Consider the following 15,183-nt stretch of genomic DNA (forward strand, 5'->3'; position numbering starts at 1 on the left):
GCTTAAACAAGAAATGTGTATCTTTAAAAATGTGTCCTTGAGCAGAAACCAAGATCCCAAGCATTAGGCTTCCATTCCCACCTCAATTAATCCTTTCTCCCTATTGGCCCTTGATAATCCAATCTGAATTACTAAAATGAATTACTAGATTTAAAATATTTTCAGTGAAATATGAAAATGGTGGAGATATTCAGCCTTGCCCCCTGAATCCTTAGAATAATCCATGTGTTCATTTAAATTCTAAATCTCTTGCTTTTCCTTTTCAAAGGCTTCTGTTCATCTGCATGTAGTCTATACCTTTCATTTATTGTTTCTTCTATACGTCAGAGAAGCCCCTGTATGTGACCAATATCTCCCCTTTTCAATAACATATATTTTTAGAGGTTTTAACTTGAATTTGCTCCCATATACATGATGGTATTCATGCTTATTATCGTTTGCTGAATGGATGATCTTGAGAAAGTGGAGAACATCTGTATTTCTAGATGCAGAAAGGTTTGTTGCCAAGCTGAGGATGTTACTGCTGCTAGAAGGCTGGCCATAATTAACAACCTTCTAGATCTTGATTCAGGAGACTTCCTACTCTGCAAGAGCATCTTTTTGATGTTTGCCTCCATCATAAATGTAATAGTCTCTGTACATCACCAACCTCTTTCCAGTGTGCTAACTCCTATGTTTTGCTTGCTGTGTTTGATTTTTATGGCTTCATGTCATTCTTCGTCAACACCTCTCACAGCAGCTTGACACTGATAGACAATATGAAATCAAATGTGGCATGAAGACAGACTTTTCAAAAAATTTATGTTGTTTTGTAGGAATGGTGAACAGTTCTTGTCAAAGCACACAGAGCAAATATTTTTTGTGAAAAAGTGGTTGGGTGGCTGCCCCAGCAAAGTGAGTATACTCTATCATTTCTTGTGTAAGAGCCCTGGTGTTAACATTTTGAGTAGAGGGACTGAAAGTATAGGAAACAGCTGCTCGAGTCAAGAAACACATGCTACAGATTTACTCCTTGGAAGAAAGAAGTCAGACAGGGAGACCTTGTAATTTTGCCCTTCATACTGAGCAAGGAACTTCTGTCATACATGAGGAACCTGACATGTACATTGGGATTGACTTTCCCTGCACATAGAGGTGACTTCTATGGGAGTGGCCAGCAAACTAAGTTTTGGATCCCTGAAAACGTGAATAGTTATGAATCCATTCCAGATGCATTTTCAGAGATGTTGTGATTTGTTTTTGTGAAACTTAAGAGTACAAAAATAATCACTTAGTCACAAATATGACAGCCTTTAAAATGGACTGCTACTGAATGAGAAGAACAAAAATTCTTCAAATTCTGTGACTTGAAGACGAAAATTTTCCCACTGTGAGTGTTGGTCAGGAGAGTTCAGCAACTGTGGCTTTCTATGATCTCCTGTTTGACAGTTTGCTCTTTGAACCAGGGAGAACTCTGACTGGCTTGCAGGTTCTGCAGTGCATAAGGCTATTGTATCATGTTTGACAGAGTTGGTGTCAAGCCAGTGTTGATGTTTCCCCAAAGGTCATTCATTTCCTACTGTATGATGATCTTTAAGTTGACCTCCAGTAATGCAGAGGGTAGAAAATAAAGTGTAGCAATGGGTGCTCCAGATTGTGCAGTGCTGTGGAGGCAAACATTCCTTAGAGAACATTATCAGTGGAAAGAAAAGAAGATGCTTCTTAAAAATTTGAAATGCATGGTGTACCTTGGGATATAAAATATGCCTTGTTGCAGCCATATTTTTTCCTACCTTGCTAAATCTTCAAGGATGTTGTGCATGCCGCCATCGAGTTCAATATAATTCCCTTTGTGACATTCATAATTGGGCAAAGACGAGAGCACCTTAACATTCTCTTGTAAATATATCTAACATCTTAACATTGCTCAGTCCCTTCTAAAAAACTGTGGGGCATCTCTATGTTGTATAGAGCAAAAGTAGTGTATTTGGTGAGGAGTATCTTTGGTGGCTCACCCCTCACCCCTCCATTCTGATTCAACACAAATTGCTTTAAATCAAAAACTAATTTGGGTGTATCAAATTTTTTTTCCTGGAGGCCTATCTGATCCGAAAGAGGTACAAAAATGTTCTGTGCCACTTCACTCGTGTTGCTTCATGTAACAGAGTTGGTTACTGTGTTTTTTTAATTCAGGGGAAACACTGGTTCATTCTTGGAAAGAGAGTTGTAATAACAGAGGTGCCAAGAACCTGAGACAGTGCTGTACTTTGGCAGGGCAAACTGTTAGTCCCAAAATGGACAGCAATCTGAGACGAGCAAATTGCACAAGGAGGTTGGTATTCCTGCTTGTTGATTCCCCGTGCATATAGAGTACATAAAATGCTAGAAAGGACTGATGAGTTAAGGGCAAAGAAAAAAATTATATTAGGAGTTATGTGTAGTTTGTGGGCTACATCATCAAAAACTCTTGAGTGGGCTTAATATGTGTTGAGACTGTAAATATGCATGTTTTGGAGGTGGAGGAAGGTTGTTTATCCTGGAGGGTGATGACAAAGCTAGTGCAGACTTCTGAGGCACTTTTATCTGTGGCTGCAGGGTTTCCATGCATTCATCTATGCCTTGAGAATGTTGAACATCCCTTTGGAATAATCAGTTGGCCTTAACAGTTTTATAATTAATGAAGCTGGAGGGGAGTTTTTTCTTTGAACTGAGCCTTTTAATAACACCAAAGAGTTTCCTTTTTGCTTGCAAGGCTGAGCCAGATGTTCGCCTTCTACTTTACATATTTTTTTAAAAAAAACCTGAGAATCAATGTGTATTATATTAGTAGGTTTAATTGGTAATCCTCAGTAAAAGAGTTCAGAGAAAGTTTAAGGATTATGCTTTGGCTGGTGTTCAGTATTATCTGCCTTCACATCAGATATAGAAGATTGCATCCAGCAGCTGAGCTTGTTGTCCTTTAACTTCCTTAGAGGCAGCCCTGCACCAAATACCATTTTTTTGTGCTCTGTAAGATCTAGTTTATAGCCCAGAGCAGGGCCTTTTAGTATCGGAGTCCTGTGAAATTGTTTTCCCTAGGAGGCTTAACAGAGCCCTGCAGCGTAAGCCTTCAGAAAGCAATGCAGGGCTTTCTCTTTTCCGAGAAATTTCTAATGATCCATTAGTGATGTGAAAGTGTAGAATAAAACAATGATAAGAGTGTTCAAAGTCTTTGTAATCCTCCTAGCTATGTTGGGTAGACTGGTATTGTTTCCAAATATAGAAAAAGAGAAGGGTTTGTTAAAGTCACCTAATCAGTCTATGGCAGATGCAAGATTTCGATCAACTGCTTCCTGATTTACAGCACACAATCCCAGTTACTATATGCATTTTGGGGGTAGCCACCATAGTGCCTTCCAGACATCTGGGTTAAGAGACTTTTCTTCCTCCGTTTTTAGGATCTGTAGATGAAGCTGAATACGGCAGTAGGTTCAAGAGTGACAAAAGGAACCCTTCTCGAACTTACCTACCCAGGCCATATTATAATTTTGGGGTAGCAACAGACAGGGGTAGCAGCAATTGTCACTCATCAGTTGGCAGATGTTGTCTGTATGGCTGGCACAATCACGCTCCAACTCACCTCTAAAGGAACTTTAATTCTTTGGATCCTCTAAAATAATATAGCTAACACAATGGCTGCATGTAATGTGATTGTACAATATTACAAAAATGACACAGGAGCCTATTGGAAAGTTATGAGTCATGAGAGTGCCAAAATGTTCCTCTCATGTTTTTAACTTTCCCTTTTACTTTATGATTTTTTTTTACTAAATGAGTGCTCCCCTCCTTTAGAGACCCTACAAAGCTCATCTTGCAATGTTCTTTTAATTATATATGTGGTCTGTCATGCTTGCACCACCTTGTGCTTCATCACTCTTCAGAGTGTCATTGACTATTGCATCCACAGTCTTTCCCTGGCTTCTTCCAGTGGGTACTACAATTTAAAGTGTGGTGGGTCGGAAGTTGTTTGAACAGGAGCTTAGCTATCTTCCCTTCTGCCTCCCCAAAGCTGAATAACGGGTTGGGTAGTATTAGCACCTTCATTCAAGCTGCTGTTGGGGAAGATGCAATTGGGACACATGCCACTTGACCATCTATATTAATCCTTAAACTGTTGTCTATTGGTGCGAACCAAGTCACAGCAGGAAGAATTACTCATTTGACACAGGGGCTTGCTTCAAGTATATATATTCCTACAAAAACTGGTAAAACAAAACTTTTAAAGGCACATGGAAAAAAACGAATTGCTATTTTTTGGTCTAGGCAAGGAATCCATATAGTTCAATGAATATATGAAATTTGTAATAAAAAATTAATGTCACAGCACTGAAAAACCTCCAGGGCTATCCAGTCAGCTCCCTGAATTTTGATTAGATACAAGGATTTTTAAAAAAGCAAATTGCAGTCTATTGATCATATAGAAGATTAGACAGATTATAACTTGTGTTAAAATAAATTCATCTTCTGACTTAAACCGCAGATCTTTGCTGTTATACTAAACTATCCATGTTTAACCAAAAGGGTTCATGTGTTTATATAGAAGCTAACTTTTATCTATGATACCTTTGTGTTCGTGTTTCATTCTGTGCAGGTCATCAAGATTGTATTTGGTTATCCCACTATGTTTCACACTTGGTGAATTGCTATTTCCTAGAATCAGCAGCACAATCATTTTTATTGATAGGTAGCAAATTAGTTAAGAATTAAATTGCCCTTTTGTTCACATACATGTTCCTTACCATGTCTTTTAAAAAGCACCACAGCCCAATGAGATAAAAACTAGTATTTAATTGCTTTTAAGATCTGGTGTAAAAACTTGTTTTCGCAGTATCATTTATATTTGTAAGACAATGAAGTGCACACAAGAAAGCTTCCATTTGGATTATAATCTTGCACCAATATGTGTTTTGATGAGATTCCGCAGCCACTCTCACATTGATGCTCAAAAGTGTGTGGTCCTTCTCTCTTCCTGGCTCACAATGAGTTAGAGAATGCCCCTTTGTTGTCCATAACATATTTGTTGAATGTAAGCCATTCAGAAATCACCAGTTGCATCCTAAAATGGAGGTGGACTAGGTAGGGAAATGTGCATAATGTACTAGGCCTGTAGCACAGGAATAATCTATAGTTGAAATTATGTATATGGGAAGTATGACTTTACAGTGGTAAAGAAACTACATTTCCTACAAATGCCACTCATTGCGTAATACCATTCAGGATGTTTTGATCAAGTTGTATTGTTTTGTTGGTTCTTCAGAGAGGGGTGAGCACTATTCCCCAATGTTAAGGGAGCCTTAAGGAATTACTCGAGAGCGGTATGAACTGTGATATATCAGATCTCGCTGCACATGTGGACAGATGATAAGAGTAGGAGTAGCCTCCTACTGTGGCTCTACTTCATATTTCAAGATGTGAGAGTAGAACTTGTGATTGGCATTTTCCAGCACCATCACACAGACCTCTGTGCAGCCTGATGTGCTGCAAGATCCCTCCCAGTAGCCATCCTTGCTTAAAGACAAGGGGCAGATTTTTTCACATTGAACAAATGCCTTGGCAATGCTATGAAGCTTGAGTTTAAACTTAACGTTGCGGTCAGCAGGGAGCAACCCAGCTAGCGGCTCCACTAGCTCATAACCCTCCACCCACTTGCTATAAGTCTGGGGGAACACTGGCCATTTCACCTTGGTGTTTGGGCAACAGATGAGGTAGTTGAAGACATAGTTATAATTTCCAGGATCAGACTTCTTTTTCGCAAAGATTTTAAAAGCAAAGTTCCCTGCATGAGGAAGATGGATCTTAAAGTCTACCTGGTTTCCTTGGCAAGCTTGCAAGATGTGCCGTCTTGTTGTATCCTCGCTGAGGCTTACGTTGCCCGAATGCAAGGAAGCTAAAACACTCAAGTCCTTACTGAGGATGAAGCTGAGATCGTAGCGCCCGTCACTGGTATGAATGATTGGGCCTTTTTGCGAGGGCTTGAGGAATCCTTGTCTCTCTGAGAACCAGCTGGGCCCAACAGGTTGATGAAGTTCCTTTGGAAAGCAGACGTTCCTGTCTACAGAGCTACACTCTAATGTATATTCTATCACACATTTGTAGACTTCATCTGAGCTCTTGGATGGTTTGGCGTAGATCTGTAGCTTATGGGTCCCCGTCTTCTGTGGGTAGAGCTCCAGATTCATCCCATTCCTCTTCAGAGTCATCAAGCTATATTCCTTTGCCCCTTTTAGTTCAAACATGAACAGCATCGGCAAACGAGTCTCCACAGCTACTACTACTTTCCCATTTACTGTGACATGCAAATAAAGGAGGCTGGTTAGGATGTTTCTTACTATTTACTCAAAAATACAAATCAATCAAAAAAAAAAAAAAAAAGCTGAAGAAAATGACCTGGAGAATGGAATTGCCTGCTGTACTGTCAATCATTTTGGCAGTGAAAGGGAGAATATTATGGTTGGCTGGTTAGAATTTGACAAGCGTCTGTCAAGTCCAAATTCAGAATAAATAACAAGAGGGTTAAGGGCGGGAAGCCTTCATTTTCGGGTACTTGTTTGCTTCTGTTTTATTACAAATGCAGTAGAATTGCTCATCATTCTTGGAAAAGATGAAAGCACCAATGTCTTTCAGTTACAGCTCAAGCTGCCTGCACTTTTGACTACAACCCCTTAGAAACTTGTCAGTTTCAGAGAAGTCTAAGAGAGTTCAAAAGACAGGATTTCAAAATGAAATTATTCCTTCCATGGTTAGGTTCTGAATGACACCATGGGGAGCTTCTGAAACTCAAGTGTACTAACTTGCACCCACATAAGGCTCTGAGCCTCAGCCCAGAATTTTTTGAAACTTTCCCCTTCACTTCAGGCTGGAATATAAATATTCTTGGGGCAAAAGCAATCTGATGGGTAATAAATAGCACTTTGTATTTTACACCAATTGGTACCCCAAGGGTAATGGTGATTATGACCAAAAAAGGCTGCAGAACTTTGAACCCCATGCTTTAGTCCCACAGAGCTAATCTTTTAAAAGTAACCCAGCAGCCTAAATCCTAACCTTTGCCACTTTTATCTTTTTTTTTTTTAGCCCCCTACCAAAAGCTAGAACTGTTCCTTATAATAAGATCGGCATGGGGCAATGACATGTATCACTGTACCTGTTTGAATAATTGGTGTTTCTGGGTGGGCTGCCAGCAATCCCATCATGTAAAAGTCACTCTTATATAACATGTTGCTCTCAAACTGTTTCAATGTCACAGCTGGTTTGAGGAGCTGCCAATTGCTGTTGTCTGGGAAATGATTATTAATAAATAGGGCGGGGTGGGTGAGGAAATAAAATTCGTTGTATCTGGAACAAGAAAGGAGAGGTCAATACAACACTGGCACTGGGTGCTCTTTTCTGCCTTGTGCTGAATCTTAACTACGGCTGCAGTTCTAGATAGGTTTATCAATGGGGGTTTCCTTTCAACTGTACATAAATTAGGACCGGAATGATGGTAGGAAACACAGCTGAGCTCTAGGAGGCAAAATGAAGAGATGAGATGTGTAGATTTGGGACTGGGCTGGACTGATTTGGCTGAGAATACAGTAGAACAGAGGGTGCAGTCAAATGAGGCTGCTTGTTATAGTGTAATTTATCAATGGCCCAGTTTGGTTATAATGCTCCTGGCTTAATAATAGTTTATGCACTGATTTCCTCATATCAGTCCTGGTCTGTTTAAGGTTGAGTTGCTAGTTATGTTAGTGAGGAACTAGTGTTAGCATATTAACCAGGATCTTAAACCATAGTATGGTCCTGGATAGTTAAATGATATTAAATGATATGATAAATGTGTTTTTAATTTTTTAAAATTTTGCAAATACAATAAAAAGAAACATTGTCAGCTCATCTTAACAATAAAAACAATCCTACATGCACCCATGCAATCCATGTTTCCAAAAAGATTAAAGATCAGAAAGGATGTGCGAAAGCCCAAAACTTGTTCCTAACTGAATAAACTATAGTTTGTTAAGGTAGGGAGGTTACATAAACTTCCTAAATTGCATAATTCAGTCATTCTGCTTCAGCAAGACATAGACAGGATTATGCAAAGCACTGAAATCTCCATCCTCCCCAGCTTCTTGGATTTCTCTATACAGTGATACCTCAAGTTACAAATGCATCAGGTTACAAACGCTTCAGGTTACAAACTCCGCTAACCTGGAAGAATTACCTCGAGTTGAGAACTTTGCCCCAGGATGAGAACGGAAATCGTTTGCCAGCGGCGCAGCGGCAGCAAGAGGCCCCATTAGTGAAAGCACGCCTCTAGTTAAGAACAGTTTCAGGTTAAGAACGGACCTCTGGAACGAATTAAGTTCGTAACTAGAGGTACCACTGTATGTTCTCTGCATGCACTTTCAAGCCTAGGTTTGCAGGTTTAAGGGATAAAAACTTAATTTAAATAAAGGAAGACTAGATGGGAGTTCTAAGAATGCTGAATTCTGTTCCCAAGCATGTGGGCAAATCAGGCATTTTGAAAGAGCAATAAGAAAAAAAAACAATCTTTCTAGCCATTAGAGAGTGAAATTTTCAAAAACGTGGAATTTAACAACTTCAGTTAAGAAATAACTCTTTACACCCAGTGTAGTCCCTCTATGTTTAAGGGACAATGCCAAATGGAAACAGGATTCTCTTAGAATTAATTTTTAGCAGGAGCTACTGAAAATTCATTTTCAAAGTCAATGCTCGTCTTCAGTTGTGTTGTGCCAAAGAAGGTCTATAATAAGCTAACGTGGGGATTTTCAGACTGGCTAGTAAACTCGGTTTGGCCTGTTGCTTGCCCCATGGTGTCTCTAGCCTTGGTGATCTGTGTTTCATTTCTAATTACTGTGGCCTTCTGATTACAACATGGGTTGTCCCAATACTAAGTCATCACATGGAGAAATATCAAATCCTTCACGTGGGTCATTGTCCAGACTACCAGTAACACTGGCTATCTGGACCAAGTGGATTTCTACCATTTGTTTCCAAGCCTTAATTTCCTTTTCACGGTTCTGACACCTTTCAGGAGTGTTTTGGTTTTAATAGTTAGTGGAAAGATTAACATTCGAAGAATGGGGACTTGTTTAGTTAGATTTCTATGCCTTTTTAATGCTTAGTTTATAACAACCCTGTTTAAGAGCTTGACATTTCTCATAGGTGGAAGCCTGAGGAGAACTTTTAGGGGCCAATTGGTGGGAGGGGAGAAAATATATACACCCTTATTTATTTTTTAAATGAGGCTTTGTCCCTTTCATGTTTAGCCTTTGAGACACATAGGTTGGAATAGTGAAGTAAATGGTCATTATGGTTAAATGATAAGCCCTGCATCCTGATGATGCTTTTGCTCTTTCAAATCTGAAATTTGACACGGATTTCAATAAGTACAGTGGTACCTCAGGTTAAGTACGTAATTCGTTCCAGAGGTCTGTTCTTAACCTGAAACTGTTCTTAACCTGAAGCACCACTTTAGCTAATGGGGCCTCCCGCTGCCACTATGCCGCTGCCACACGATTTCTGTTCTCATCCTGAAGCAAAGCTCTTAACCCGAGGTACTCTTTCTGGGTTAGCGGAGTCTGTAACCTGAAGCGTATGTAACCCGAGGTACCACTGTAGTTATAAATGAAGCAAGGAAATAAAATAGTATATGCTGCAGAGCCCTTGAATGTGACCAAGGAAAGCTACCTGTTTTGCTTATCCCCACCCCCTGTGCCCCAGAGCTATAGGGAGGAAGAAAGGACAATCATACCTGAAGGTAAATTTGCTGAAGCAGTCATCAATGGAGCCACTTCCCCAGGTGCTGTCCACCAAATGCCACCTTCCATCAAGGTAAACTGCATTCCAGGCATGGTCATACTCTCCTGTGAAAGTCTCCCCAGCCCTGTAGCCATGGCCTTTAGAATAACCAGATAAATTCATGCATTGCACTCCTGCAATACTGGGGAGAGAGAAAGGATAGAAAGGACTTAAAGAACAGGGTCTTGCTTCTAAGGGGCTGTCTTTATCATTCATATAAATGTTGGAAGTGTTATGATCTCTCTTGCTCACTGCAGATTAGAGTGAATCACACCTGAAATAATACTCTTTTCATGCATTACTAATATTTATGGGTGTTAAGTCAAAGGCTGTCTTTTGTTCTTCCTGACATCTCTTGCTTTGAGCAAGTGTTACTATGGGAGGAGGCAGACTTTTAACTATTTGGCAGTCGATCCAAGTGCTGTGAAATTTTTATTAATTTTTTATTTTAAAACATAATAATGCTTGAATAAGTAAAGACTCCTGAAAACAGGCAGCCTCAGTTTATTTAAGATAAAGAAGGAAGGCCAAGAGTAGCCCAAGATGTGATTAAAGATGCAGGCAAGAAGAAAAAAGTAGTCTCACTGTTGTTTTCTGTGATGGAGCCCTGCTGCTATTTTGGGTAAACGCTCCCAGTCTCTGCAGGTCAATCAGGATAATCCTGCATTCTTAATGGTGAAATTAGCCTGCTAAGAACATAAAATGAGCCCTCCTTGATCAGGCTAAAGGCTCATCTAGCCTAGCATCCTGTTCTCAAAGTGGCCGACCAGATACCAATGGGAAGCCCACAAACAAGACCTGAATTGCAACTGGCGTTCAGCAATGTAATGCTTCTGACAGCAGAGGTAGATTATAGCCTTCATGGTTAGTAGCTGCTGATAGGCCTGTCCTCTGCGAATGTGTCCAGTTCTCTTTTAACACCAGCCAAGTTGGCCATCATTCTCTTGTGGGAGCAAATTCCATCATTTAACTGCATTGTGTGAAGAAGTCCTTTATTTTGTCTGTCCTGAATCTTCCAACATTCAGCTTCTTTGAATGGCCCCAAGTTCTAGTATTATATGAGACAGAGAAAAACTCTATCCATTTTCTTCACAACGTGCAACTCTGTCATGTCCCCACTCACCTTTTCCCCAACCTGAAAAGCTCCAAACATTGTAACCTTTCCCGATAGGTGAGTTGCTCCAGCCCCATGGTCATTCTGGCATCTCTTTCCTCCTCTTCATCCCCAAACCAGGCATAGGAGGATGTAGTCTAGGCTGGCTCTGCTTGTAAAGGTTCAGCCCCATAAAATCCAGCTGGCTGCTCCACCAGCAAAGCTGCAGCCCTGACTGGAGTCCTGCCTTGACTAGTTCTGAGGAACTCACACAAGTCTCATAGTACAATGTCTTAGTTTATACTTGCTACATCCAGGTTACATGACTGTAGTGCTGTGTATGGGGTTGTTCTTGAATACAGCCTTAAAGCTTCAACTGATCCAGAATGTGGCAGTGAAGTTTCTGATAGGAATTGTCCAATCTCCAGCATCACTGGTTACCAGCTTGCTTCGCAGCTCAGTTTAAGCACTGCTTTGACCTATCATGGTTGGACCCAGAATATCTCCAAAATCACATCCATCCATCTCAGCCAGCATGGGACAGTCATTCTATTGCAGAAGCCCTTTTTTGGGTTTTATAACTGCTGTATGAAATGGCACATCAGTATCCAGAAAAGGGCCTTTTTAACTGTGGCACTCAGGATTTGGACCATTCTCCCGAGCAAAGCACATAATAGTTCTCTCACTGCCTGCAGGCAGTGACGATGATCTCATATGTGAACTTTTGTTGAAGTCTGCTTTTATCATGTGTCCTGCTGCTGTTTTACATTGCTGTGTTTGTTTTTGCTGAAATGTGTGGTGGTTTTAGCTGGTGTTTCATCTTTCTCTTGCTTTGTATTATGTCGGTAGTTTTGTAAGTTGCATTGCATATTCTGGTTTTAAAAAGGCAGCAAACAAGCCAGTCACGTAATAATTCTGGACAATCCTATAGAGATGGCCTAACCAGGTTCCTTCCTTTTACTGTTAACAACTCATCAATTAGGAGTGAGTGGCTAGAGAGGGCTGTGAAGAGCTCCCTTGACGCTTAACAAAGCCAGTAGCTTGAACAGAGTGATGGTAGATGAAATTAAATTTGTGGCAACATTGGATTGAATGAAACAATTGGAATTGATTGCAGACAGTGATACAATCCTTGCAGACAGTTCAGCGAAAGCATCTGCTCAGTGCATGGAGATGATTAAAAGCAAATAAGATGTTAGCCTGTGTTTCAAAGGGGAATAGAAGATAGCCCGGAAAACAGTGCAAATTACAATGGTGTTACGTGAATGGCATGACCTTCCCTTCAGTACTACTGCAGTAGACGGAGCTGGTCACTTCAATGTGAAGAAAAGTGGTTGAGAGAAAGAGAACAAAAATTTGAAAGGCTTTAGGGAAAGTGCACGAAGGGAGAGAGAGTTGTTTCAGCGAGGCATGTGGAGAAATGAGATAATTGCCAGTGATAAAGGGTACGGCTGGAGAGAAGGCAAGTCTATATAATCAATGAAAGGAGAAAATGGGTACTTGGTTGACGGTCGGGTTCTTCCTCATCATGTCTATAGCTGGGCCAGCACTAGAGGCAACAATGATTCCTGATTTTAAACTGCTGAAATAGAAGCATTTCTGCATGTTGCTACTTCCCTCTGCCAGAATGGTGTTTTGTTCACCCAGTTAGTTCTGCCCTTAGTCAATTAACTTTGCTGTTTCGAGCTGTGGGGCTGCCAGCCCAGACAGCTGCCCAAGTCAGCAAGGCTTTGGAGTTTTGGACGGGCTCTTCCTTGATATGCCAAGCTGGCAATCCAGCATTGCTTTAAAAAACATTCTTGGTTAATTATATTATTTACATCAACAATGGAGATGGATGGTGTCTTGTCAACCTCATTTGTTTCCAAAGCCATTTTTGTGGTAATGATTAGGACTGCAAGGTAGGCTTTCCCCAGCGTTTATTATCCTCCATAAAAGTCGTTCATTTCCCAAATGCAGCCAGAGCTGTGGCAGGCTTGCCAAGCAAAGCAGCTGTTGGAGGCGAGACCCTGCTGCCACCAGAATCTTCAACTCCTGATCGAACATGGAGGTTACACTGTATGTGAGACCTGAACACCAGAACGCCTAACAGGGTGCCAAAATTTCGGCATGAGAAGCGAATTCCATGGCCCGACATTGAATGCTCTTGCCCCTAAGCCTATTCAGTTAGAAATGTTATGCCCTCCATCCAGTGTCACTTAAATGTATAGCTTGAAGAAAATTGCCTACATAAATAGCGAGACGGTAATGAAAGGTTGAGAGTGCACCTTGTTGCCACATGAAAATTATCACCCTGATCATTACAACAGCAATTGTGCACCATTATTATGTTGTGCTGGTCTTGCTGCAACAAGCTAGCTAATCTTGTAATATCACAGCCACTGCTTGGAAGTACCCTAAAGGTTTCTGCTCTAGAATAGAAATGAAAGACAAATATGTCAGCTTTTGCCTGCTCAGCAGGCACAAATGTAGCAAAGCTGCTCCTTTCTCTTTCACCCCAAGCATTAGGTTTTTGGCTGGAGGTACACTTGACAGAGCAATGACAAACCTAGACAGCATCTTAAAAAGCAGAGACATCACCTTGCCAACAAAGGTCCTTATAGTTAAAGCCATGGTTTTCCCAGTAGTGATTTATGGAAGTGAGAGCTGGACCATAAAGAAATCTGATCGCTGAAGAATCGATGCTTTTGAATTATGGTGCTGGAGGAGACTCTTGAGAGTCCCATGGACTGCAAGAAGATCAAACCTATCCATTCTTAAGGAAATCAGCCCTGAGTGCTCACTGGAAGGACAGATCCTGAAGCTGAGGCTCCAATACTTTGGCCACCTCATGAGAAGAGAATGCTCCCTGGAAAAGACCCTGATGTTGGGAAGGATTGAGGGCACAAGGAGAAGGGGACAACAGAGGATGAGATGGTTGGACAGTGTTCTCGAAGCTACCAGCATGAGTTTGACCAAACTGCGGGAGGCAGTGGAAGACAGGAGTGCCTGGCGTGCTCTGGTCCATGGGGTCATGAAGAGTCGGACACGAGTAAACAACTAAACAACAACAGCACTTGACAGAGCAATGGTTTGGGGTAGAGAAGGGAATTTGGATTCAGTTTTCTCTTCAACAGTGTTTGCTATGGAAAAACAACAACAAAGGATGGCAGGATTCTCTGTTGATTTCAATGTCTTAAGAAAGGAAAACAAATGAGGTTGGATAATTTGCCTGAAGGCAGAACTTAGTACTGCTTCAGTCTAACAGGAAGGGGCTGCATGCTTTATTGAGGCATACTAGGCAATATTCAGGTTTGCGAATGGTGCAAAACACCCTATAGAGACAGCCTACCTTAATGGCTTTTTGTGGTATTTCTGTACCCGTTTTGCACCCCTCAATGGGCTGCTTATGGTCCCATTTTAGGATTTCATTCTGTGATCTCAGCCATAATGAATGCAATGATGTCTGCAGCAAGTAGTCAATGTAACATCACTGAGGGCTAGGAAAAGTCTTCCACTGGCCCCAGCCCACTCAGTGAGGCAGAATATAGAGATGGGATACATCTCCATTGCCAAAGCAGCCACAATGCTTGTCATGCTGCTCTGGCAGGCTTTGTGTTCATCAAAACACGATGTGGCAAACCTAGCCTGACCCACGATTAGCTGTTGCAGAATGGATAAAAATTGGAATCCACAGCACATTGGAAGACATGCAGTGAAGATGCACAGTATTCAAGTAGGCATGTAAATGCTGTTTTCCATAAGCATCCTTTTTACAATGGGATGAATATTTCGGTGAGTGCTTCAATATCCCACAATTGCTTAATTAGCTTCCAGCAGGGCTAGATCCTGACAAGGGAACATTTGGATGAGTTGATAATTATTATTGTTAAATGATATCTGGTAACACAACATTTCATCATGTTGATGTTTACTTTTTATGGACACCAGGGGCTTGGCTTGGAAGAGGTCTCAAAGCTGTAATTAAAAATATACATAATTCCTTCCATAAGCACCTGTTTTTTCTCAATGGGTAGAGGATGTGTTGGAAGAAAACCTTGATTTATTCTCGATTTGATTAAGGTCTGGATGTAACAGAGTGGGTGGCATGAGAATCCAAGTCTTCAAGGAAGTTCTAACAACATCCTTTTTTTTTTTTTTTTAAAAAAAGCATTCTCACCAGCCTTAATTCATAAAACGAAGCTGGCAGGAAGGTTCTTGTGAAGGAATCAACTTGTATGTCTTGTAGCCATTCTTTTGTGAGCAGTCAGGTGGAAATTAATCACAGTACT

General features: G+C 40.9%; 1 protein-coding gene across 2 annotated transcripts in view; it reads right to left on the minus strand.

The window, feature by feature from the left end:
* Window positions 1–794: 794 nt before the first annotated feature.
* KY (kyphoscoliosis peptidase) overlaps window positions 795–15,183 on the minus strand; it is a 41,695-nt gene continuing 27,306 nt past the window's right edge. For both annotated transcript variants that reach the window (XM_081192624.1, XM_081192623.1), the window contains exons 9-11: window positions 9,773–9,961; window positions 7,163–7,353; window positions 795–6,304 (exon numbers count right to left, since the gene is read on the minus strand). In XM_081192624.1, coding sequence (XP_081048750.1) covers window positions 5,400–6,304; window positions 7,163–7,353; window positions 9,773–9,961 — 1,285 coding nt within the window. In that variant the 3' untranslated portion in view covers window positions 795–5,399. The remainder of the gene's footprint in view (window positions 6,305–7,162; window positions 7,354–9,772; window positions 9,962–15,183) is intronic.

The sequence above is a fragment of the Podarcis bocagei genome, assembly GCF_964188305.1.
Source record: "Podarcis bocagei genome assembly, chromosome: 4".
NCBI classification, from domain to species: Eukaryota; Metazoa; Chordata; class Lepidosauria; order Squamata; family Lacertidae; genus Podarcis; species Podarcis bocagei.